The sequence below is a fragment of the Oikopleura dioica genome, chromosome 1 (genome assembly GCF_907165135.1).
Source record: "Oikopleura dioica chromosome 1, OKI2018_I68_1.0, whole genome shotgun sequence".
Lineage (NCBI taxonomy): Eukaryota > Metazoa > Chordata > Appendicularia > Copelata > Oikopleuridae > Oikopleura > Oikopleura dioica.
In genome coordinates, this window is record NC_137291.1 from 7,067,387 (window position 1) to 7,089,757 (window position 22,371).

The 22,371-nt window shown below is 39.6% G+C and overlaps 5 protein-coding genes across 5 annotated transcripts; 3 read left to right on the top strand and 2 right to left on the bottom strand.

The window, feature by feature from the left end:
* Positions 1–2,162: 2,162 nt before the first annotated feature.
* LOC145711861 (uncharacterized) lies at positions 2,163–9,462 on the top strand (the record flags this gene model as incomplete). The annotated part of the gene is made up of 9 exons (XM_081789551.1): positions 2,163–2,300; positions 4,044–4,289; positions 4,727–4,904; positions 5,423–6,986; positions 7,535–7,800; positions 8,044–8,204; positions 8,249–8,552; positions 8,768–9,046; positions 9,311–9,462. Coding segments are annotated over 9 exons (3,288 nt in total), but the record flags the coding sequence as incomplete, so codon positions are not given.
* On the bottom strand, positions 2,568–3,469 carry LOC145711296 (uncharacterized). The gene is made up of 6 exons (XM_081789017.1): positions 3,406–3,469; positions 3,308–3,364; positions 3,173–3,255; positions 2,955–3,129; positions 2,842–2,910; positions 2,568–2,796 (listed from the first exon to the last, which is right to left on the bottom strand). The coding sequence occupies exons 1-6, from the start codon at positions 3,464–3,466 to the stop codon at positions 2,678–2,680; spliced, it is 564 nt and encodes a 187-aa protein (XP_081645143.1). The 5' UTR covers positions 3,467–3,469; the 3' UTR covers positions 2,568–2,677.
* A 130-nt stretch (positions 9,463–9,592) lies between the features above and the next one.
* LOC145711863 (uromodulin-like) lies at positions 9,593–11,852 on the top strand. Its single transcript, XM_081789552.1, has 2 exons — positions 9,593–9,919; positions 11,556–11,852. Exons 1-2 carry the CDS (start codon positions 9,692–9,694, stop codon positions 11,850–11,852), a joined length of 525 nt encoding a protein of 174 aa, XP_081645678.1. The 5' UTR covers positions 9,593–9,691.
* A 2,761-nt stretch (positions 11,853–14,613) lies between these two features.
* LOC145711864 (myosin regulatory light chain, smooth muscle-like) lies at positions 14,614–16,155 on the bottom strand. The gene is made up of 7 exons (XM_081789553.1): positions 16,099–16,155; positions 15,807–15,911; positions 15,680–15,754; positions 15,400–15,486; positions 15,130–15,228; positions 14,925–15,018; positions 14,614–14,873 (listed from the first exon to the last, which is right to left on the bottom strand). The coding sequence occupies exons 2-7, from the start codon at positions 15,903–15,905 to the stop codon at positions 14,806–14,808; spliced, it is 522 nt and encodes a 173-aa protein (XP_081645679.1). The 5' UTR covers positions 15,906–15,911; positions 16,099–16,155; the 3' UTR covers positions 14,614–14,805.
* Positions 16,156–17,897: 1,742 nt separating this feature from the next.
* Positions 17,898–21,705, top strand: LOC145711865 (uncharacterized). The gene is made up of 6 exons (XM_081789554.1): positions 17,898–17,927; positions 17,966–18,241; positions 20,233–20,363; positions 20,725–20,863; positions 20,984–21,055; positions 21,330–21,705. Exons 1-6 carry the CDS (start codon positions 17,898–17,900, stop codon positions 21,411–21,413), a joined length of 732 nt encoding a protein of 243 aa, XP_081645680.1. The 3' UTR covers positions 21,414–21,705.
* The last annotated feature ends 666 nt before the right edge of the window (positions 21,706–22,371 follow it).

Below are 22,371 nucleotides of genomic sequence, written 5' to 3' on the forward strand. Positions count from 1 at the left end.
TCACCAATCGGCATTTATATCCTTTCGCAATCGCTTTTTTTAAAATATCAAGAACACTGCTATGCCAACTCTCGTAAAACTTGAACCAGCGCATCAGAAAAATAAATTAGAAAAATGAGGATGAGCTAAATTTGAACCTCGTATTTTGGGATCAAATAGAATAAGCGTTTTTGGAAAAATATATAAATATGTTAGAGGGCGCAAATCTCTGATCTTCAAGACTTTTTCAGCTTGTTGGTGGATGATCAAAAAATTATAAATGAATCACGGTTGATTATCGCAGTTAGAAACTAGCTCATAATTATAGGAAGAGTTATAGTATTATTGAGCTAAGCTAGCTACAGTTGGTATGGTCAATTTTGCAGCGGTCAAATTAGCAGATTTTGCTTAAAATCGAAAAAAATTAAAAAATCGTTATTTTCCCGGAAAAGATAGGACAAGGAACAAATCGAGCGAGTAAAAGAGTACGTGATACCAAAGGAATGATTTTGATGGATAGCTTATCCAGGATAGGGTCTTGATTGGCCGGTAGGCCAAATAAAGCAATCTTATTGGCTCCAAAAAATGGTTGTAGGCTGTCAATAGGAGATTTATCTCCTAGTTCGTACTTTTGCGAAATAGGAGTTTTTTCTCCCATTGACCGCGGTCAAGAATCTTTGAACTGGGAGATATTTTTCCTGCGACAGGGGTCGTCGTGTGCCTCTTACCTGGGGGCTTCGGCCCCTAGGTCCTAAGATGCCGGGGTCTAGTCTATTGTTAGTTTGGGTTCCCTACCAAAAAATATCCTATTTCGAAAAAGCACGAACTAGGAGCTTAACCCCTGCCCGCATATCGACCTACGCGTAGGTAAATTGGCTTTATATCCTTTCGAGAGTTTTATCACGACTGAAAGACCCTCAAAAGGCCCGACCTACGCGTAGGTTGATATGCGGGCAGGGGTAACAAATTTTTCATGCGGGCAGGGGTTAATCTCCTATTGACCGCATATTACCCAAAAAATCGCTTCCTTTGGTGTACGTTACTATATTATTCACTCATTTCGTGTCTCGTCTTATCTTTATTGTTCCTTTTCTTTGTTAGTGCCCAATTCGATGATTTAAAAATTCTGATCTCAAAATTCGGAAATTTTTTGAGAAAATGGTCAATTTAGCATATTTTGTTGAAATCTGCCAAAAAAACTACCTGCTAATTTGACCATACCCACTGTAAGTTGACTTAATTTCTAGGTTAGCTAGATCAGCTCAAAACATTTCCAGGGCACCAACCAAGAAAAGAAAGTGGATTTCTGGAAGACCAATAAGATTGGTGTATTTGGCCTACCGGCCAATGAAAACTCAGATCTACAAAATCACTTCCTTTTCTTGGTTTTGCCCATTTTTAGGCGATAATCGGGAATTTCGATACGTTGAAAATATATTTCTAACATTTTTTATTTTAGATCTATTTCCTGCCATGCTTTCCTGCAACATCAGCATTAAAAACCTGCGTTTCAGATTGTAAATATCGAAAATCATAAATCGGATCTCTATCTTTCTAATAATCAACTCTTTTGTAAAAGTAAAACATAAAATTTGGGACGTGCATATTTGTAAACCGTAGAATCATACGAGTAGTTTTCTTTTTATATTAATTTTTGAACAATCGAAGTCTTCTTAATAAATTTCTGTATCGAGAAGGAGAAACAGGACGAGCTTTTTGGCCGATTTTTCTTGTAATAATTTTGATAACTAATTTTTGTAGAGAAAAAAGTACAAGAAAAAGGGGCAAATAAGACTCGATAAGAAACGAGTAAGAGGAAAGAAAACACAAGATGCGCCTCTTACCTTGGCTGCTTGGTATAGCAGGACACGTGTTAAAATTCTAGATTCATATACTAAGATGCTGTATCCGAGATACAGAAAAATAGGATACCGATGTTATCAAATTTATTCTCTGATTAAAAAAGAGGCGCTTCTTCCACTCCTGGAAGAAAAAAGAAGATACCTGCTTCTGATTGGCTCGAATCGAGGAAATTATTTTAAGCCAATCAAAAACGGGATTTTATCATTTTCTTCATGGTTAAAAAAAAGTCCTCTAACTTGATCAAGTAGCGCTAAAATTTGATATGCTCGGTATACATCACTTTCTGTAAGAGCTTAAAAACCGGGCCCGTAAAGGTTTAACCCGTGAAAGCCCCCGTGTTAGGTGTGGTGCGCTATACAGTCGACACAGATTCAGCTGACATCACATGGTCCGAAGGTGGCAATGCCAAAATCCTCCTCGCCAGATTGGACGCTAGAGAGCTAACTATCTCCGAAACGGTAAGAGCTTTGAATGTCTAAATTGATTTTTCGAATATTTTTGGTCATTTTTTGGTAATTTTGAATTTTTTGCATAAGCAAAGAATTTTGTTTGTTATTACTCTGCGGCCGAGGGTTGAGCATTTTGTTGGACATACGTGGAATTTACAGATGCTCAATTTCAATTTGAAAATTTGTGTTTAAAGTCACACGCGTGAAAATACGGCTCGAACTCGAGCCTATCGCACAAGGGCAACTCACGGGCCGCGACCTAAGAGGGTTTTTGTTAGAACCAGTTTATTTGATGAAAATACAACACGAGGAGAACACGGTATTTTTGGTTACTTACTGCAGGTCTTCTAATGCATTTTGTTACAGTAGGATTACGTAAAAGCAGCTTAGCAATTGTAAGAGTTGCAATTTTGAGAAATCATCGTCGAAACTTGGCACCAGCCAAATGCGTATTTCCACCCAACAACGACGATGTTCATTGAGGGTGAAGCCAAAGCAACGGGGACTGAAATTGAGTTTTTATTTTTCCTTAAAAATCTCAATCTCTCACCGAGGGCAATAAAATAGTATTTCTTTCGGCCATCGTTCCGGTAGATCCAAAAGATGATGAAACCTGGGGCTAAATAAGTATGAGCGTTAGGAAAACAAATTTTCCTAACTAACCGATCAAATAACCAAGGACAACGTGAACAACGCTCGCGCCAACTGGATAATTCAGCGTCATTTTATTCCAACAGATTCCAAGTCTCTCGTAGCAATTTCTTAGCTTGTTACGTTTTGCATAGAATACAGAAGGAGTAATGAAGTCAAGGTGAATGTACTGAAATCCTGACGTTGTCTTAATAAGTGTGTAGAAATTTTTTTTACACAATTGTTTAAACCTCAATTGATCGAAAATCATGGAAAAAAGCTTTTCCGCAGCTTGTTCCTCGCATCATGCCCATTAAACGATCATACGCACTAACTTTGATAGAATTATAAAAATGAATTTTGGTTATCTTAAAAGTATGCCCCACCTGCGAATGGACCAGCTTGAGTTTCTTCTTTAAAAACAGTAGCATTGAAATGAACGCCTTAATTTAAAAAACTATAACGTTCAACTCGAAATAATAACCTCTTATAAGTGGCTCGGCAAAAACTGATCCAAAAACCAAAATAAAAATATTCATGTTCATTCTGTCTTGACACGAATGTGACTAGTTTCATTCGAGTCTACGGAATCGAAACTGTGTTTGTGTGTTAGATTATGAGTAGGCTCTATCAAAATATAACACTTGAATTCGACGTCAATGATATTGATACGAAATAAGTTAAATTTCAAGCATACTAATAGAAAAGTATTTTTAAAGGAACACTCCAAAAGATGAACGCTCGTCACATGAGTAGTTATCTATTTGAGTGTTCCAAAAGATAGCCATGTAAAATATAGACCAACTGTTCCCAACCTTCCATCACGTGACTCTCAGTGTTCTCGTAAAACAAATCGGCGATAAGCACCCGCTGCGCAAAGAGTCGACCACAAGATATCATTTTGAGTATTCTCAGCCCCGTTTCCGTAATCATTATCAGCCGCCCTGCTGCATATGAAGAAGATTATTGCGTCGTCTTTTCCAAAAATATTTTCTAAATAGAAACTCATCTTATTCAAAACATAGGCACTAAGTCGGCCGGATAAGCCGGGCGCGCGTGAAACGCGCATTTTAGACGCAAATGCTTTTTCAGTCGGAGTTGAGTTCCTAATTTTCCTTCTAGGGTCGTCGCGGATCCCATACCTTCCGCGACTTATCACCAGGCGCTCTGTACCGACTAGACATCGTCCCTGAAGATGGCGAGCGCCAAGTCATCAAATTCAACACGAAACCAATTCCAGTACCAAAAGTTTCCACATCGAAATTTTACAGACAAGCGCCCGACAGCGAATCGACCCAAGTTTTTGGAGCAGTTTTGTATTGGACGCCACCAGCTGGTGCTCTCGATGGATATGCCGTTTCTGTCCAGGTAAGAAAATCTTAGCTCAGTAGTGATTAGCTGAGCAGTCCAGCTCAGCCAGGGTTTTAAAAATAACACCTCTAATGAACGAACTTATCTTTTTCGCTTGGTTAGTAGAAATTTTACTCAACCGGTTATTAACCTTAACCCGGATCAGTAGATCAGCCAGATATACGTACGGCCCATCTAATTGTGGTCAGTCCTTTGCCAATCATTCAATCAAAGCCGCTTTTGATCTCAAAAAGAGGATCAGAATTAAATTTTTGCTCTTTGAACTTCTCTTGTTGCACTTCGTATTAAGGGTGTTTCCCTCGAAAAAGGGCGAATTTCTGGCTAATCTACAGTCTAATCCCTATTGTTATCGGCCATTTTTCTTCATTTAGGATTGAAAGTATAGCTTTAATATTATTTAAAAATAAGAAAGACACCCCCTTAATTTTTTTCAGCCAAATCACGGCGAAATAAAAGCGCCCGTGTACCAGAAAAACGGCGAATCCCGAACCGACAACACCCAGCCACGAAGAGTGGTCACCGGCCTCGAACCCGGCTTGGAATACAACTTCACGATTGAATCGACCGCTGGAAATGAAAAATCCGCGCCGACGATTTTCAACACGCGAATCCGTGAGTAACATTTTTTTTTTCTAAAAACGGAAAGTACGTGAAATACACGTGTTAACTTGCTGCTGCGATTACCGCCACGTTAGGGGACGGGGGTCGGAGAAAGTTAGAAATTTTTATCGAAAGAGGGGTAATTTAGAAATTAAAACTGTGAGAAAAACATGTTTGAGTTTCATCTAAAATTTAATTAACCCTAAATGGGAAGACATCATTAATTCGATTTTCGAGTAATTCCTTCTCCAGAAGTGACTTTATTCACCTCTTGAATTTGTTTTATGAGCATTATTGAACTAATTATTGAACCTTATTTTCTCCCCGGTCCATTAGCTGCTCCTTGAAATCAAGATTACCTTTCACAGTCGGATTTTTGGTAAATAAACGCCGCGGATGAACTAACCCATGTCATTGGCAACCTTTCTTCGCCAACCACAATGCCCGTGTCTTGAGATTTTCCACAACTAACAGTTTAATCGCGCCTGCCCGCTCAATAAATAGCATCTAGATAACGTGTTACTTTGTAGCTCCTGAGACTCCGGGTCCAATCGAAGTGAAATCTGTCGACTCCCGAAGCGCCGTTTTGGACTGGCAACGCGAGCACCGCGGTTTTCTGGATGGTTTTTACCTCGAAACAGTGCCTCCAGAGGGCGAAATGATTCGGCCAAAGCGAAATACAGACAAACAGCGAGAAGTAGCGGGCCTCAAGCCGGGCAAAAAGTACACTGTCAAGGTGCACTCGACTGCTTATGGTCTTTTGAGCTTCCGGCCTTCGGAGCGCTCGATAATCACCCTCCCGGAAGCGCCACTAGGAGACTTGGTCGTCATCTCCCGTGATCCCGTCAATGTCACTCTATCCTGGACGCCGCCAGATGGCGAGGCACAAATGTATCAGATTCTCTACTACCCGACCGACTCTGACGCGCGAAAGCTCAAGGAACTCTCGATCAACTCCACCATAACGCTCACCAATCTCGACCCAGGAACCGAGTACAACTTCGAAATCGAGACAATCTCCAACGGCCTTCACTCTGACAGTAAAAGCTTCGACCCCATCGCGACTCCACCACTTGGAATCGAAGACCTAACTGTCATCGACAAGGATTTCACCAGCGTCTCCATCGGCTGGAATCACCCAAAACCCGACAATGTCAAATACGTAGTCGACTACTCTCCCAACTCTCGGAACTCATGGCCAGTCGGTCCATTTATCACCACGGACACCCTTGCAGCTGTTGACGGTCTTGAACCCGGACGAACTTACGTCTTCAACGTTTACGCCGTCGCCAACAATGTCGAATCCGAGCCAAAGAAGATCAAGGTTACCTTGCCTGTTCCAGACAAGCCCTCAAAAGTAGAAATCTCTGAAGTCGCCGATACATCGTTCGAAATCACCTGGGAGTCCCCCTATGCCGATGCCACATTCACCGTTGATGTCCTCAGCGTCGCAGGCGGTCACGTGGATGGCTTCCCAATCAGCACTAGCGAGAAAGGCTACTCTGTTGAGGGATTGGATCAAGGAGAAGTCTACAAGGTCACTGTTTCTACAGTCCTAGATGGCTTCACTACTGACAAGAGCGCGATGCAAGTCGAAACTTTCAAAAACTCAGAAGATACCATCCTCTTTTCAAGCAACAGTGATGTAGAAATGGAAGTCATTGACGCCACTATGAATCAATTCGCTAGCTACATCCTTAACGCAATCGACGACGAATCCATTTCCCTCGGAATCAACGTCTCTCCCGAGCCGCATTTCATCAACAACGATAAATTCGCCGTACTCTCTGTTTCGATCCACGCGAAGCCGAGCGTTCTTAGTCCGGAAATGCTGAATCAGTTGTTCAAGGACTGGAACGACGACCAATCCGAGGACAGTAAATACTTCTCCGACGTTATTGACACGAATTTGAACGAATGCAAGATGAGAAATGCCTGTAGTGCAAATTCAAAATGCGTGGACAAGGAAATACTGTACACTTGCCAGTGCAATGAGGGATATCTTGACCAGACTGATGAAGTGGTCAATTCTGATAAGATTTATACGCTGGAGGGACAAGTTTGCCTGGCGGATTTGGAGGATAATTGTGTCAAGTAAGTTTAAAAATTTTTTTATTATTCACGACGAAATTATTTACCGAAATATAATTTGTAATTTATATTTATCGCTCTTCTCAATTTAAAAAAATACTCATTGAGTGAAAGAAAAATTATCATTATGGTCTTTGAGAATCGACTGCAGTGAGAAATTTCATTTTCTATAATTTCTCTTTTAGTGTCGTATTTTCTCGAAATAGAAAGAATGCGAACATGAGGATCAAGAATGTTCTCACTTGTTGTTTTCACGCGAACGGTGATCACGTGATCCACTCTGTAGATCAATCGCGTGGTCAAGAGGATTATCCGTTTTTGTTCACCTTTCTGTGACTGACCTTTTTGCAGACGAGAAAGTACATTCAGTCATAAGATCACGTGAAAAAATAAGATTCAAGAAATCTAATTTTCTCTGACTCAAAAACAATTTTTCATTAAAGAAAATTTTAGTCACGTTTTTGAAAAAAATATTTTCAAAAAGTTGTTTCATAATTAGACGTCTCATGAAAATAGAAAGGTGTTGATTATGATTAATTTATCTCCTCTAGCACCGATTGGAAATTCCAACGCCAAGGATATGTCGTCGTGCGGCGCAATATGCCCGAGCTGGCCGAATTCTCCATGTGTTTCAAAATGACACTCAACAGTCCAAAACTTCAAGGCACAATCGTCAGCTACAGACACGAAGGATCAAAGTTGCTCATGTACCAGCAGAAGAATCGGCTGTTTGTGAATGTGAACGGAAATGAGATGTACGAGCTCGCAAGTTATTTTCAAGAAGATGTGGTTTACTCGATTTGTTTGGCTGCTAATGGTAAGATGTTTTTTTCTTGTTTTTGAGATTAGACGGCAGAAATTGTTCTCAGGCATGATTATACTCAAGTACATCATGGGCTGCGTGTGCTAAAATACCCTTAAATACCTATTTGCAACCCTTATCATCTACACAATTTTCTGAGTTAGTTTAAAAATTCACATTTTGACGAATATAAAAAAATATAATAAAACTCGTTTTGTATCTTTTTTATGGTTCTCGATTTTAAAATTTCTTTTTCAGATGATTTGATCAAACTCATCGTCAATGGCGAAACAATGCAGTCACTGAAGCCTGAAAACTCCGTCAAGCTCCTTGGCGGCGGAAAAGTTCAAATCAGCCACGATTCAGAATGCAACCGCAAGTGCGAGCGCATTCGTGGCGACTTGGATGCTAGAATTGAGGTAAAACAACACTCTCCCGTTTCAATTCCAAAATCGTGTTTCAGGATTTCACAATCTGGAGCGAGGCTAAATCGACTGAGGAGTTGAAGAACTTCGCCGCTGGCGAGTGCTTGACGAATGGAATCATGACTTTGGAAAAAGAAGCGACCAGTCTTCTCGGACCAATGCCCGATCGGCCGAAACAGGAATCAGTTGATGATCTCTTCCACAACTTCGTGATCGCCACGATCTCCCCAAGTGGATCTCCTGGCTTCGCTGACCTGGCGACTAGAAGATGGACAACTCCTGCTTCTCCTTATCCAACTCCTGCTAATGATCCCACCAATAATCGATTTATCATTGAAACTGGTATTTATCAATCAAAATCAAATACGAGTTCTTTTTTATCTAAATCACCTCTTCCGAAAACGAATTTTCCAACCAGCCTCAACATTGAAGGAGTCTCTTTTTCTTAAATCGATCTCGTCCAATCAGAGGGCTTGATGATGAAATTCGTTATCGAAAGAAACCAGTGTAGATTTTACGAAAAAAAATTAACTTTCAAAAACTATTTTTTCAATTAGTAGCACCACCTGTGTACCGAGCTGATGGCGGAGAAGACCATGAAGAAATAGCTCGACCAACCTACGCTCCTCTGCCCGACCAGGAGGTCTCCATCAACAATCTTTTCAATACAAACGTCAACGAAATCATCGGCAAACCCGAAGTCATCGACAGCATCAAAACTCACTGCAATCCTGACAACATGACTATTGTCGCAGAAAAAGCGATGATTGATGATTATGAGAAGAAATACGGACCTTTGGCCTTGTCTGATCCTAGTTGTGGTCGAAGAACTCAAGGTTCTTTTCTTAGTACTTTTCAAGTAGACACCCTTAATTCGAACTTCCCGTTTGGCTTGATAAAGATTTACAGAGGCTTCAAGATATAAAAAGAGTCAAAAATAAGGGATAGAGAGCCTTAATTTGATCTTTTTTGGGACTTGTGAACTTCTAAAGGAGCGATTCTTATCACTCCACTATTCGTCCCTTATCGATCGTCCGATACGTGTGGACAGCGGAAATCACGTTTTGCATTTTGGCAAGATATCTAACGCTCAATTCTAGGGAAGAACTACGTTTGGGAAATATCGCCCGATCTCCTCGGCTGCGGAAGCACGCTCGAGCTCACTGATACGCATGTGACCTTTGTCAACTCGCTCTCGACGGCCAGTTCAGGAAATGGGATACAATTATTGAAGAGCTTTATCCACGAATAATGCAATTGAAAAAGCTCCGTAGCAGTTTGGCATATTTTCAGCAGGAAAGCCAAAGTATAATTGCGCGAAACAACGTGATTTTTTGTGCCAAAAAGGTGTCACGTGCTCTCGAAGGTTTGATAAGAACCATCGAATTTCATCCCATTCCGCAGCAGAAGAGACTATCACGGCAAAAGGAGGGATCATCTTCGGCAACCAGCTGAGCGCCCGTCAGACGACAAAAGTCTCCATGGAAGTGTCTTGTCAATTCCCGCTGGATTACACCGTCACTGCTGAGTACCCGTTCTTGCCACAGATCTCGATGAACATTATCAAATTCAACGTGACGGATTATGGAGAGTTCTCTGCGCTGATGCAGCTCTTTGACACTGATGCTTTCGAAAGACCGTTCGAAGGAAGCCCGGAAATTGAAGAGGGAGAATTGCTGAACGTTGGAGTTTCGTTGCTTGATGTTACTGTAAGTTGCCCAAATTAATACAAGTTTTTTCGAGAACTCATTATCGAAACCATAACTATTCGAAAATGATTGTTTTCAATGATTTTTTAACTTGACTAGTCGATGATTAACTCACTAAAAAACCGAATTCAAACCTTCTGAGAAGCCCCATAGAGGTAATAGATAGAATTAGATTAACTTTCTTAACCTTTTCTGATATGATCCCAGTCGGGGAGCTACGACTCGCCGGGATTTTCACGACTTGCCGGGACCTTGCATAATAAGTCCCGGCGAGTCGTAGCTGTTCTAGAAACTCTGATATAAATACGCTCAATCTTTCTAAAATAAGGGTTAGGGTAAAAGTTCTACCAAATTTAGCTTTGCAAAACTGATGAAAGTTTACTTTAAATATTCTTTCTTTATAACATGCGACATATTTTATTGTTAAATTTGGTTTTTAACTGGGTGCTTAGTGGTTTGACAGTGAGATTGCCAACCCAGGGTGGAAGCACCGTGTAAGTTTGTATTTAAGTGATTTTTCTATTTTAATATTAGGGTTAGGGGTCAAAAAGATTTAATTGCCAATGATATTTGTTCCGATAATATTCTATTGAAAACTGATTGAAAAAAATCAATAATCGGCAAATTTTTCATTTTTTTACTTCCGTATAGCTCTGTCATCTAGAGTTTCTAGAACATCAGCTACGACTCGCCGGGATTCTGCACATTTAATCCCGGCAAGTCGTAGCTCGGCCAGAAATCCCGGCAAGTCGTAGCTCTCCCATCCCAGTCCTAGGACTGCTAGAGCCAAGTGAGAAATTAGTTTCACAGTAGCCGTGATTTTTTCGTATTTACGCCTCTTGAGCTGCTTGAGACGTGCTTTCCACGTTTCCCGATAACGAAGGATAACGATCTTGATTCATCCCTCGTCGAAAAGCTTGAAATTGAGGTTTACGCTAATAGCGCTACATTCTAGCGTTCCTTTCAAAATTGTGTTTCCTTTTCGGCCGACTTGTTCAATCGCGCCCGTTGTTGCGGTCAGACTCTGTCATGGTCAGATTCTAGCGATGACGGGTCCTAGGATTTTCGTCTTATGCATAATTCCGTCCAATTTCGAGGTCAAGATTAAGGCCCACCCGAGCGCTTTTTTAAATTCCAAGTCCGAGCTCAGAATTGAAGAAAGGCTGATCCGGTAATTTCCGGGCGGCTGATCCAGCTTCCCGAGGAAACGACAATCTATTAGCGTCACTGAGCTCTACCCTTTTTTTTCGCTGAGTTTTAAATTTATTTTTCGAAGGAGAAAGTTTCGAAATGAAATAAAAGGATGAAGGAAGTCCGGATTAGTGATTTTTCTTTGATTTTTTCATCATTTGAAATTGATACATTTGATTTTACTTCTTCCGAACTTTGAATTTTTTACTGATGTCAGCGATAATTTGCAAGGGTTCACTAAAAACTTGGCTGCCAGAGGTTTTTAACCTTCTGACGCACGCGATGACAAATTAAATCAAGCCCGGCCAGATGCCGGGAAGTTTTAGAAGTTGATATGACTCGCTCTAGCGTGTTTTTGATCATTTATAATTTGATCATCTGGAGTCAAGATCGTTGTCAAATGCATATTTATAATGATACCTCTCTTTTTTACACACCTTTTCAGGATCCCAACGTTCGCGTGACCCTCCAAGAATGCTGGGCAACTCCAGAATCCTCCCCCGCCCACGAGCTCCGCCACGATCTCATCGCTGATGCCTGTGGTGTCCCCGGCGTCCTGGACAACACATTGGACATCGTCTCCAATGGCGACTCAAGAATGGCGAAATGGCACGGATCCGTCTTCAAATTTGTCGGCTACGAAAATGTCTGGCTCCATTGCAACATCAAAGTCTGCTTTGCGGACAAAGCAAAGGGCTCGAAAATGAATAGAAATGAGATCGATTCATCTTATTGGGATTAAAAAGTTATATAATCAGGGATTCAGGTGCACAGCTGCGAGAATTTAAGGGGATAGACCGTTAGAGATTTAAAAGTTATCGGTTTTCACTTTGGAACATATTTTCTATATTTTGAAATTTTACTACAATTATTGTTTCAAGATATCAATGCATATTTCGTGCCATTCTTGTTCAAATAGGTTAAGATGGAAAATGGCTGATAAAGCTTTAGAAAAATGAATTTTTGGCGAGCCCTTCGTAGCCGATTGCGTGCCGAGTTGTACCGGAAGAAGTCGGCGTAGCGCGGACGAGGACGACCTGTTCCGCGTGTCAGTCGCTCATCCTATCAAATTTGTCGATTTCGAGGTCGAAGTCGACAACATGGTAGATTCCAGCGCAGATAAAGGTAACGACATCTAAACATCAACTCCCTGGGAAAAACTTAAATCTGTCTCTAAAGCCGCATAAAACAAAACTCGCATTTTTGTAGCCATAATGAACCGTTCTAAAGAAACGAATGAGAATAGCATCTGTTTCGTGAGGTGGACAAAGCACACCCTTAAGGATATAGCCTTGAATATTGAACTTTCGTAGCGCCGAATCCCTGTTACGAATTCATTCATTTTTCAAAGAAACCCTACCTAAAATCCAGCGTAGATTTCGAAAAAACCCTTATTTTTAGTACTTTCTATGGTGTTTGTACCTAAAAATCGACTTCAAAATAAAACAGACCGTCGTTCTCTGAAAATTTCCATTTAAAAGGTAAATCTGGGTTGATGATATGAATGATTGAAGCCTTATCTCCGATCTAGCGGTGGATTTTTTAAAAATATTGAATATTACGGCTTCTAGGAACTGGTTTATGATTGTACTTCGAAATGGAGAGTGGCGCGCGCTGCCAATCAGAGCGAGGGGAGAATCTCAGTAAGAGCTGTCGACAAAATTTCTCGTGTAAAATAGGATGAGCGATGGCTGAGTGAGATTTTCCCCTCGCTCTCATTGGCTGCGCGCGCCACTCTCCTTTTCGAAGTACAATCATAAACCAGTTCCTAGAAGCCGTAATATTCAATATTTTTGCAAAATCCACCGCTAGATTGGAGATAAGGCTTTAATCTTTCATATCATCAACCTAGATTTACCTTTTTAATGGAAATTTTCAGAGAACGACGGTCTGTTTTATTTTAAAGTCGATTTTTAGGTACAAACACCATAGAAAGTACTAAAAATAAGGGTTTTTTCGAAATCTACGCTGGATTTTAGGTAGGGTTTCTTTGAAAAATGAATGAATTCGTAACAGGGATTCGGCGCTACGAAAGTTCAATATTCAAGGCTATATCCGTAATCACAAACAGCGAAGAGAACAAACATAACATTTTCAGATCGCAGATGATCTAGTTTAGTAGTTTAGTGGAGTTATTTCTACAACAGCTTTTTTGAAAGACCAGAACTTGGAGAGCCCGATTTTCTCATTGATTTAACACGCTGACACCCTTATTTTTCAGGCGAAGGAATCATTACCGGTCTCGTCATCGGAGTTACCATCATCACTCTCCTACTCTTCAACGCCATTGGTCTGATCGTCCTGAGAAGAAGGAGGACGAAATTCATCGATATGCAGTAAACCGACGAAGAAGCGTAGAATTTTATTACGCGATAAATTATATATATATTCGCCCGATCAGCTTCCTAGCCAAGGAAGAACATGGCGAGACGCTATTCCTGTATAAATATTTTCTTTCTTTTTTCAAACTCACTTGCTGTACAAAACTTTTCAACCTATTCCGCCATGCATGACAATAATCAAGATAATTTAAGAACCGTTTGGTCAGGCAGATTAACCCTAAACCGCTGTACATGTGGCGATAAGTTAAGCTAGAGATGACCAAAACGGGTTAAATACGTAAAGTAATGAGTAAAACGGGTTAAACTCATTATGAATAGACTTATCGTGGCCGTTTTGAGCCGAAATACGCTGAAAAATCTCTAACCCATCGGCAACAAAGGTCCATTTTTGTGACTTTGGCCAGTTTTACTCAAATAGTTGCTCATTTTTCATGAGAAAACTTACTTCCCACGCTAAAAATATGCCCCTCTCTTGAACCTTTCGAGCTTTTCTTTCAAGATCTAATAAGAAAACAACCCTTACCCATTCACCAATAAGAAACCCCACAATAGTCACAATAGAAATAAAAATAATTTGAAAAGAATAAATTTCAAAAATTTTGGATTGTCCAAAAATGCGCGCGAGCAATCAAGTTTTTTGACAAATTCCGATTGTCTCTTGCGCTCTCTTTCTGTAAATATGAAATACTATCACCTTATACATACAATTAAATACACACAAATATAATTGGCGGTATAGTATCATTTTAAAACTGTAATAAAGTTATACAAAAGCCACTTTAAAAAACCTCGACTTTCGCTTTTTATGCATGAAAACGAAGAAATGTGAATATTTTTGCATATTTATTGTGAGCGCACTTATGGTATCTGATAAAGATTCTCGAAAGAAATCATCACAATATGATGATTTTCCGATTAATTCATAATTATTCATCCGTTTTGTTTTGTTCACATCATTTTAAAAAAGATAAAAATTAATTTCATTTCGATTTTGCTTCGATTTTGGTTCTGTTACTTGCACAGGATTTTTAAACCTTTTTGACATGCTTTATGTCTTTATGACGCCCTGAAACTTCAATAAAGATAACTATCAGCTAGGAATATTAAAGCTGAGAAAAGATCTTTATCGTCCAATAATTTCGGTAACAAGTGATCAGATTTTATTTCCCGGGAAAATTCAAATGAACAGCTCACACATTTCTTGAAGTGAACAGCGGTAGCGAAAAATTTATTTCAAGGAAAAGTACTCTGGCCACATGTGGATCGGTTGTTGAAAGAAAAGGTGCTAAATAAATGGAGATTTTGCTTCTTGGATCTCGGAGGCGCCCAAAATCAGCTGAGAATTCTCGATGGTTATTCTTCTTCTTGTCCGTGGGTGATCACGTAGCAGAGGGACTTGTAGTCGACCATGCCATCAGCGTCTTTTGAGGATTTTCAAGTAACGAATTTGAATTTTTGGTTGAAGAAAGAAAGCCTCGTTCCTGGAGTTGTGAAAGAATATACACTTTCAAGTTCTTTGGCGGAGAAGCGTTCCCCGGTATGCGTCAAGACCTCGTCAAGTTTTTGCTAAAAAGAGAAAGAAGAAAGAGCGATGAACCTGTGAAGTTCGCGAGATTATGGAAATGCCTCCACCTGTGCCGGTCTTGGCAGCGGTAGTTGAACACGAGGCATTCCTACCTTTGAGATAACCCCCTTGCCGTCCGGATCAAAGAGCTTGAAAGCTGAGACTATCACGTCCTCCGGGTCAGTTCCGTGAAGTTTATCCGCCAGCATGTTCTGAAAAGAGGGATTACTGTCATGTTCCGAATGATTCGAGGAGATACAGATGCTGCTCAATTTAAGACCATGCTTAGGACGACTGAAATCCTCTTGTTTGTTTTTGGGGAGTTATATGCATTTGATATTGTTTACACTTTGTTAATCCGCTGTTTATTTTCGGTAACTTACCAAAAAAGCGGTAAAGTTGATACTCTGGGCGTTGGCTTCTTCCATCATCGCTTCCAGCTTTTTCATATCCATGTCACGTATGCCGAGCTGGGGACCGGGGTTGACGCCCTTACTCTTCCCCTTAGAGACAACTTTTTATCGATGCAGTTTAAAATAATTCTACAGAGCGAAAAATCTCTGCAAAATTTCTAACTCTAGTTTTCTTCTGCCATAAAAAAACGCTAGCTTTTTTATTGAAGAATATCTCGTGTCTCTAGAATTATGAAAATTCAACCCCTAACGAAGCATAAGTGGACCTGAGATCCTCTTTGTCGATAAACCCATCTCGATTTGCGTCGATCATCCCGAACGCTTCCTGAAAGAAAAGCACACGATTGGTTCCGGTTTCGAAATATATCTTTAATCACCTTGAATTCTTGAATCTGCGGCTGCTCGAACATCGAAAAAACGTTCGAAGAGGACTTGGCCTTCTTCTTTTGGCCTTTTGCTTGCTTGCCTTTTCCCATTTTTTCCTGAAAAAGAAGGATGAGTCAACTTTTTTCGAACTTTGGAAAAGATCCCAAAGTTTAACTTTTCCCCAATTTTAGCCTCTAAATCAAGCCTCTTCACAAGATTTCCGACTGGCCTTTCCGCTACTTGTATAGAATTCGCCCCCTTTTTCTCGGACAGTGACTATTTTCCTCACGTTTTATTTGTTACCTTGGGTTAAATTTCTCTCGAACCGCCGCACTACAGTAGAAGATTCTTTCGTACTGAAGAGATGAAAGTTAGGAGATGCTTTATGCCGCGCGAGGGAGGTTTATCGGGGCCTGGGTACTTCAGCAATCAGTGGCAAAAATAGCAAATGAAGAGGATCAAGACATGGAGCAGGGAGGCTTTATCGGGTGAGTCAAGATTTTTTCTTGCAGACGTAAGAACAGTGCTTGCTATTAAATGAAATAATTAGACAAAAATTTTACGAATATATTTATTTTATTTATTTATAATTATCAATCCGCTCATCATATATGATGATACTGAGTTAAGAGTTCTTCATTTCAAAGTTAATAAGATAAAGTGAGAAGCTGTGATAAACAGAATTGAAAAGATTGCAGAAAATACATTTTGAAGGGGAAATTATAAAATTCTCTTAATTCTTCGCAAACTCAAATATGGATGAAAATGCTGTTGATTTGCCATTTTAAAAGTTTCATTTATGGTATTTTGCTTTTTCGAATCGTCTGTTCTTATAGTCCAAATCTGAACTCCTGCTGAGCTTTATCGATACTTCCGTCGATATTTCCCTTTTCAATCCAATTTTCTGCTCCCTTGGATGTTGCGAGAAAAATCATTATTCCTTCTGACTCGTAGCTTGCACCAAAATAAAGCTGACGTGAAATTTATGAAATTTGAAATTCGTCGTGAAAGTACTCAAAACAAGCCTAGCTTGGTTAAAATTTCCGTAAACATACGTTCTGCACGTTGTTTCACACGTCCGAGTATTGCTGTTATCCAACTTTGCATGAAATTAAAACGACTTGGAAGAAAAAGGCCGTAATTTTTTCACTATAAAAGGCCTTAGCCTCAGATTGAAGCAGGAACGTGAGAAAAATGCAAACTAAAGAACTGGGTCACCCGCGAAAAAAATACAAAGCTCTACCTCGCGAAAAAATGTGTCCCACAACATTACAGCTGGCGAGTTGAAAAATTGATAAAATGCCGCGTCCGCCGCAAAAATCCACGCCAACACAGCTAAATGCCCGGACTAATGCGCAAGAAATCGTAACGAGACCGTAATTTATTTTTTGTTGGCGAAGTCGGACGATGCTAATAGAACGCAAAAATCTTGTCAAGGATCGTTTTTCGTGATGAGACAACAAAGACGCCTTATTCGAAAGTTACCTTATGATTTCTACTGAATTACAGTCAAAAGTAGATACAGGTCAAAGATCACAAAATCGTTTATTTGCTTTTTATGTTTACTCTCAGACTGAGACTTGAAACGTTTTTTGCTCTTATTGAAAATTAATGAGAAATATGATTTTGGCATATTCTCTTTTTTGCTTCGCTTTTTCAAATGATATTGATAAGGAAGAAGCCAACTCGTTTCTACGAGTAAGAAGAGCCAATTCTGGGTTTGAGGAGTTCGGAAAAAGAGGAAACTTTGAAAGAGAATGCATCGAGGAAACTTGCGATTCGTACGAGTTTCATGAAGTTTATGATGATCATTCTATCTCTGATGAGCTTTTGGTTGAGCAAACTCTAGTAAAAATTATTTGACAGTCTTTAAGGGCAAGTATCTTCTCTGCAAAGAGTCAGAAAAACTGAATCTGGAAGTCAATGCGACATCGGCCCCTAATTTCGTCAGGAACTGTTTTGAAAATGAAAAATGGCCAACAATATGCAACAATACAGATATTGAAAGACAATTGTCAGAAAAAGACGAAGAAATCAAAGACCGGATCGGGGAGATTTCTTCACTGAAAGCTACAATTAATTGTTTATCTCGGGAGAAAAACATGCTTGAAAAAACCCTTGAAAAATATAAGGTAAAAGGTTTTTATATTTTTTTTATTCTGATTCATAGACGATACGGTTCTTGAAAGTTGACAAATTAATGGACTGGGAAACAGCAGATACTTATTGCAAGGGAAAAGGCGGAAGGCTTGCGTTCTTTAACACTGAGTTTGAGTACAATCAATACATCCGATTGAAGCCATTTCGGAGTGAATTCATTGGTATGAGACGGTATGGAAATTCTGGGCCAACAATTGGATGGAAAAATGTTGATGGATCAAGCCCTTATTTCAACTGGAAACGTAGACAGCCAGACAACGCTGGAAACGTCGAGAGCTGTGGGATGGTCCTTCATCAAGAATATGTCCATTTGCAGATGAACGATATTCCCTGTGGAAGGCGTTACCATTTTACATGCAGACTAAATTAAAAAAACTGATTTTTATATTCGTTATCGTATAAATTATACGGTATAATTAATTGATACGTTTGATTCCTTTAAAAATTCTGCTTCTTTTCACCGGCTTTAGAATTTATGTCAAATAAAGTTTAGTCACTTTTTAAAGCGAATACGGTAATGAGTGTTATCTGCAGTAGAAGAAAAAATTTCCATTTCTCGCAAAAACATTTTCGTTTATCTTAAAAAGAGCATCAAAAAACCAGCGCCACTTGAGTTATCAACATTGCCTCGGTCGCCCGGTCGGTTTTCCGACTTCCCACTCAACTCTGCTCCTTTTTTCAGGGCAATTTTAAAATTTGGTAGAACATGCACAAACATCAGCGGGACACGGTCAAAAAACGCGAGACAAACTACAGTACGGAAAACTCGCTTGCTCGTTGAATTCAGCTAGAATGGGGGAGAAACGGGTTCTTTGGAATAGCGCTCTTCAAGTTCATATTTTATTGAATCAATTTCCTTCATTTTTATCATAAAAACTGATAATTTCGGCGCTGGTAAATAATGTATATACTCAGGGCCCGTCAATTAGGAACAATCGACCTCTTCAAAATCGGATTTGTTCGCCGCCCTCAGGCAGATTCCATCCGATTCTCAAAATCGTCCTCGCCAATTCTCATCATCCCCAATTATTTCTACCTTTTTCAGGTGGCCAAAAAGAGCTCAATTTCTAAAATTTTCGCGAAGCCAAATCTGTAAGTTGAAATCAAAAGAGAAATAAAATTAGATTTTTTTTCTTTTCTTAAACCTTGGAAACTTTCGTGTTTTGTACTTGATTTTTAAGCGTCCGATATTTTTAAGAAAAGAAAAGGACGTGTAAGGCGTCCCTTAGAAATACGCGAAGAATACGAAATATTCGCACGACCGTGCATTTCCGTGGTAAATACAAATAGTCCAAATAGTTGACGCATTGAACATTCTTCAAATGATCAAAGATTTTTGAACGTTCAAGAGTTAACTTAGACAAGAAACCATAATCAGACAACAATCTCATCATTTTAGAATTTTTTTTCCTTTTCGTTAATGAGCTTTAATAATTAGTAAATTCATCTTCTGAAGGATTTGCCCATCGTATCAAATGAAAAATGTCAGAGCCCAATTTCTGCAGAACTTGAATTTGGTTGTTTTTCTGCACGTTAGCTAGTTGCGTTCCGAGAGTTGCGTTTTTCGTAGCGCGAAGAAGTTAACTCGATCAGTTTCGAAAATGTGTTTAGAATATGTTTTCCCGTCATGCTCGGGCGGTGGGACCCGATCCTTCTGCGGCCAACACGACCTCGACGACTCTTCTCACCTCCATGACTTCTACATCTTCGCCTCCATCGCCTGCTGAAGAACCTCCTCCAGGAAAAGAGCATCTTTGACCCAATAGTGGAGTTTTCAATGATAAGAGAAGGATTTCATGCAATCGAAAAAATTCAACCATGAAGTAGATAAGTATGTAAGGATAAGGACCATCTAGGTTAGCAATCTCGATACAGCTGGTGATAAGAGACATAACTTCGGTATAAAAAGAGCCTGTGTTCGTTTTTTTACCAGAATTAAGTAACAAGATTTTTAAATGAAACAAATAATCAAACGATAGAAAGATATTTAATTTTTTGAAAATCTGAAGAAAATGCTCATTGAAATGAATCATTATCATCTTTTAGTCCAACTGGAATGCCGACAGAATTTAAATTATGAATAAAGTCAAACTTGGCATAACTTTCTTACCACTTTCTTTTAAAAGCTCTGAAAAGGTCTTCCTCATCTTGTTGCGGACGTCGGTAGATCGATTTTCAAAGTTGGAGAATCATCAGCAAAAGTGGCTTCCCGCATAGGAACCGGCTCAATAAGCTACTATTAGATTAACAAAAGTCAGATAATGTTTCTGGTTTCAGACCGTTTGCCAACACCTGTCGAGCCAATTTGAAGATGACGATTTGTTCATTTTCGCTTCTGAAAATGGAGTTTCAATGCCCAAATGGGTCTTTAGCGGTCTGGCGGCGGTCACCTCGCTGGTCATCTTTAGGTCAGTTCAATCCACATTTGTCCAGTCAATAAATCTCGCCAGCGACAAATCGACAAATCCGATTATTATTTTCTTACTCCCGCATATTTCCAAATCGAATAATCAAAACACGCTCATCCGATTAATCAAATTTGCATTTGCATTTTTCTTTTCAGACGATTTTTATTAACTAGGGTTAAAAATAATCTTGAAAATGATCAACCCCTAATTATGTCGACCTCTTAGCCTTAGGGTCCAAAATCCGTTAAAATAAGGACCTTTTTAAACAATAAAAAGTCCGTTAAAACGAGTTTTCTTCAAGAAATTCGCTCGATAAAATGGGTGCCCCTTATTTTCTTAATAATCATCAAGAAAAATTCAGTTTTCTGCTTTGTATCTGCAAGAAATGCTGCTGCAAGAAAGAAAAGGAAAAAGAAAAGAAGGGTCTCAAAAATGGCAAGGGACCAGAGAAGGGCTCAGCCACTCTTCAGAAGATTCAGCCGGATATGAACGAATTAAATGTAAGCCTAACAACGTGTGTTCTTAATTCTGTTTGAGAACTTATGCGCCAACGAGCGAGCTAATTAGATATTCGTTCTCTTTTTCTAAGTTCATTTTGTTTTTGATTTGGGGTGTTTTAGAAACTTGGGAAGAAAGAAAAGAAACTTGGCAAGCTTCAGTACTCGCTCGACTATGACTTCCAGAATAATACTGTAAGAATCAAAATTTTATCGACGATTATAATAGGAACCCACAAAAAATTTCGACAAATTTTGCGAGGAAATTTTCTACCAATCAGAAGTTTTGATTAGGCTAACTGGCCAATCAGCAGCCGAGAAGCCGCCCACGCAAAATTTGTCGAAATTTTTGTCGGCTCCTGAAGCCACCCCGTTAATGGGACTCCCAATTTTAGTACCACACCCCCTAGTCAAACCCTAACCCTAACCCCCCATAGTCACACCCTTAATCAAAACCTTGTCTTTCTAGCTCTCAGTGAAGGTTCTTCAAGCTTCAGAACTTCCAGCCATGGACTTAGGGCCGTTCCGTGATGCATTAATAGTAATTCAATAAGACAAGATTCTGACTGTAATAAGTGGCGATAAAGTGACGTGGCTCGATCAGAGGCGTAAAAATTGAAATAATCCTGCTCCCCCTGGTTGGACGGTAATGAGCTTTTAATTTGCATAAAGAGGGAGAGCAGATTAGCATTTTGTTCAAATTAGTGATAAAAGCTTTTGTCTCTTACCAGTTAGCTTCCGCCAGGGAAGCGATTTGCGGATGTTAACTTCCATCTTAAAAATCGAAATCGAAATTACTTGTGGCTCATTTTAAATAATTTTGCATCACGGGACTAAGGCGGAACTTCCGACCCTTATGTGAAAGTTATTCTTCTGGAACGGGGATTTTCAAGACATAAGGGACCTAGGATCGAGTCTTGATTTTAATACGTTTTTGAAAACCTTAATTCTTGAAAATAAAAAATCTTTATATATTTTAAAAGAATCAATTTTTCTGAAGATTATAATTCACTATCTACAATTACTACAGCACTGAGGCACGTACAGGAGGATTCAAACGGTTGATTCATTTCCTCGAATTAAGGTGTTCCGTTATTTCAGTTGTTAAAAGCCAAGGAAACAGGTTTTCCTGAATGCTTCCGTGACGCAACAAAGCGCGAAATCCCCCGCTAAAGCCCGACAGAAAGAAAAAATTCGAAACGAAGGTTCAAAAGAAGACCCTAAATCCAGGAACGTGATACCCTCTTCGCTCCCTTTTTTAAGGAGGTCGCTAATTACAGGAGTTTATCAATGATTGAGTGTTTAATGAAACATTTACGTTCACTGTTCCATACGCCGAGATCGGTGGAAAAACGCTTGTCCTCGCTGCATACGATTTCGACAGGTTTTCAGTAAGCCCTTTTTTTGTTCGAGAAGAGTGAAGCTTATGCCGCGCAGAAGTGTCTTTTTGCTTAACACTTTGTTCAAGAAACACGATGTCATTGGAGAGGTTCGAGTGCCGATGAACTCTG

What these genes read in the sequence shown, in the direction of transcription:
- LOC145711296 (XM_081789017.1), bottom strand. Translation starts at nt 3,466, where the DNA reads ATGAACATGAATATTTTTATTTTGGTTTTTGGATCAGTTTTTGCCGAG. An exon ending in TCAAGCTGGTCCATTCGCAG is followed by an intron (nt 3,256 to 3,307) that starts GTGGGGCATACT and finishes ATTCTATCAAAG; the next exon opens with TTAGTGCGTATGATCGTTTA. An exon ending in ATGATTTTCGATCAATTGAG is followed by an intron (nt 3,130 to 3,172) that starts GTTTAAACAATT and finishes ACACTTATTAAG; the next exon opens with ACAACGTCAGGATTTCAGTA.
- LOC145711863 (XM_081789552.1), top strand. Translation starts at nt 9,692, where the DNA reads ATGGAAGTGTCTTGTCAATTCCCGCTGGATTACACCGTCACTGCTGAG. An exon ending in TTTCGTTGCTTGATGTTACT is followed by an intron (nt 9,920 to 11,555) that starts GTAAGTTGCCCA and finishes ACACCTTTTCAG; the next exon opens with GATCCCAACGTTCGCGTGAC.
- LOC145711864 (XM_081789553.1), bottom strand. Translation starts at nt 15,905, where the DNA reads ATGGGAAAAGGCAAGCAAGCAAAAGGCCAAAAGAAGAAGGCCAAGTCC. An exon ending in TCAGGTCCACTTATGCTTCG is followed by an intron (nt 15,487 to 15,679) that starts TTAGGGGTTGAA and finishes CCCGGTCCCCAG; the next exon opens with CTCGGCATACGTGACATGGA. An exon ending in TCAACTTTACCGCTTTTTTG is followed by an intron (nt 15,229 to 15,399) that starts GTAAGTTACCGA and finishes CCCTCTTTTCAG; the next exon opens with AACATGCTGGCGGATAAACT.
- LOC145711865 (XM_081789554.1), top strand. Translation starts at nt 17,898, where the DNA reads ATGCTTGAAAAAACCCTTGAAAAATATAAG. An exon ending in ACGTCGAGAGCTGTGGGATG is followed by an intron (nt 18,242 to 20,232) that starts GTCCTTCATCAA and finishes TTCTGGTTTCAG; the next exon opens with ACCGTTTGCCAACACCTGTC. An exon ending in ACCTCGCTGGTCATCTTTAG is followed by an intron (nt 20,364 to 20,724) that starts GTCAGTTCAATC and finishes AGAAAAATTCAG; the next exon opens with TTTTCTGCTTTGTATCTGCA.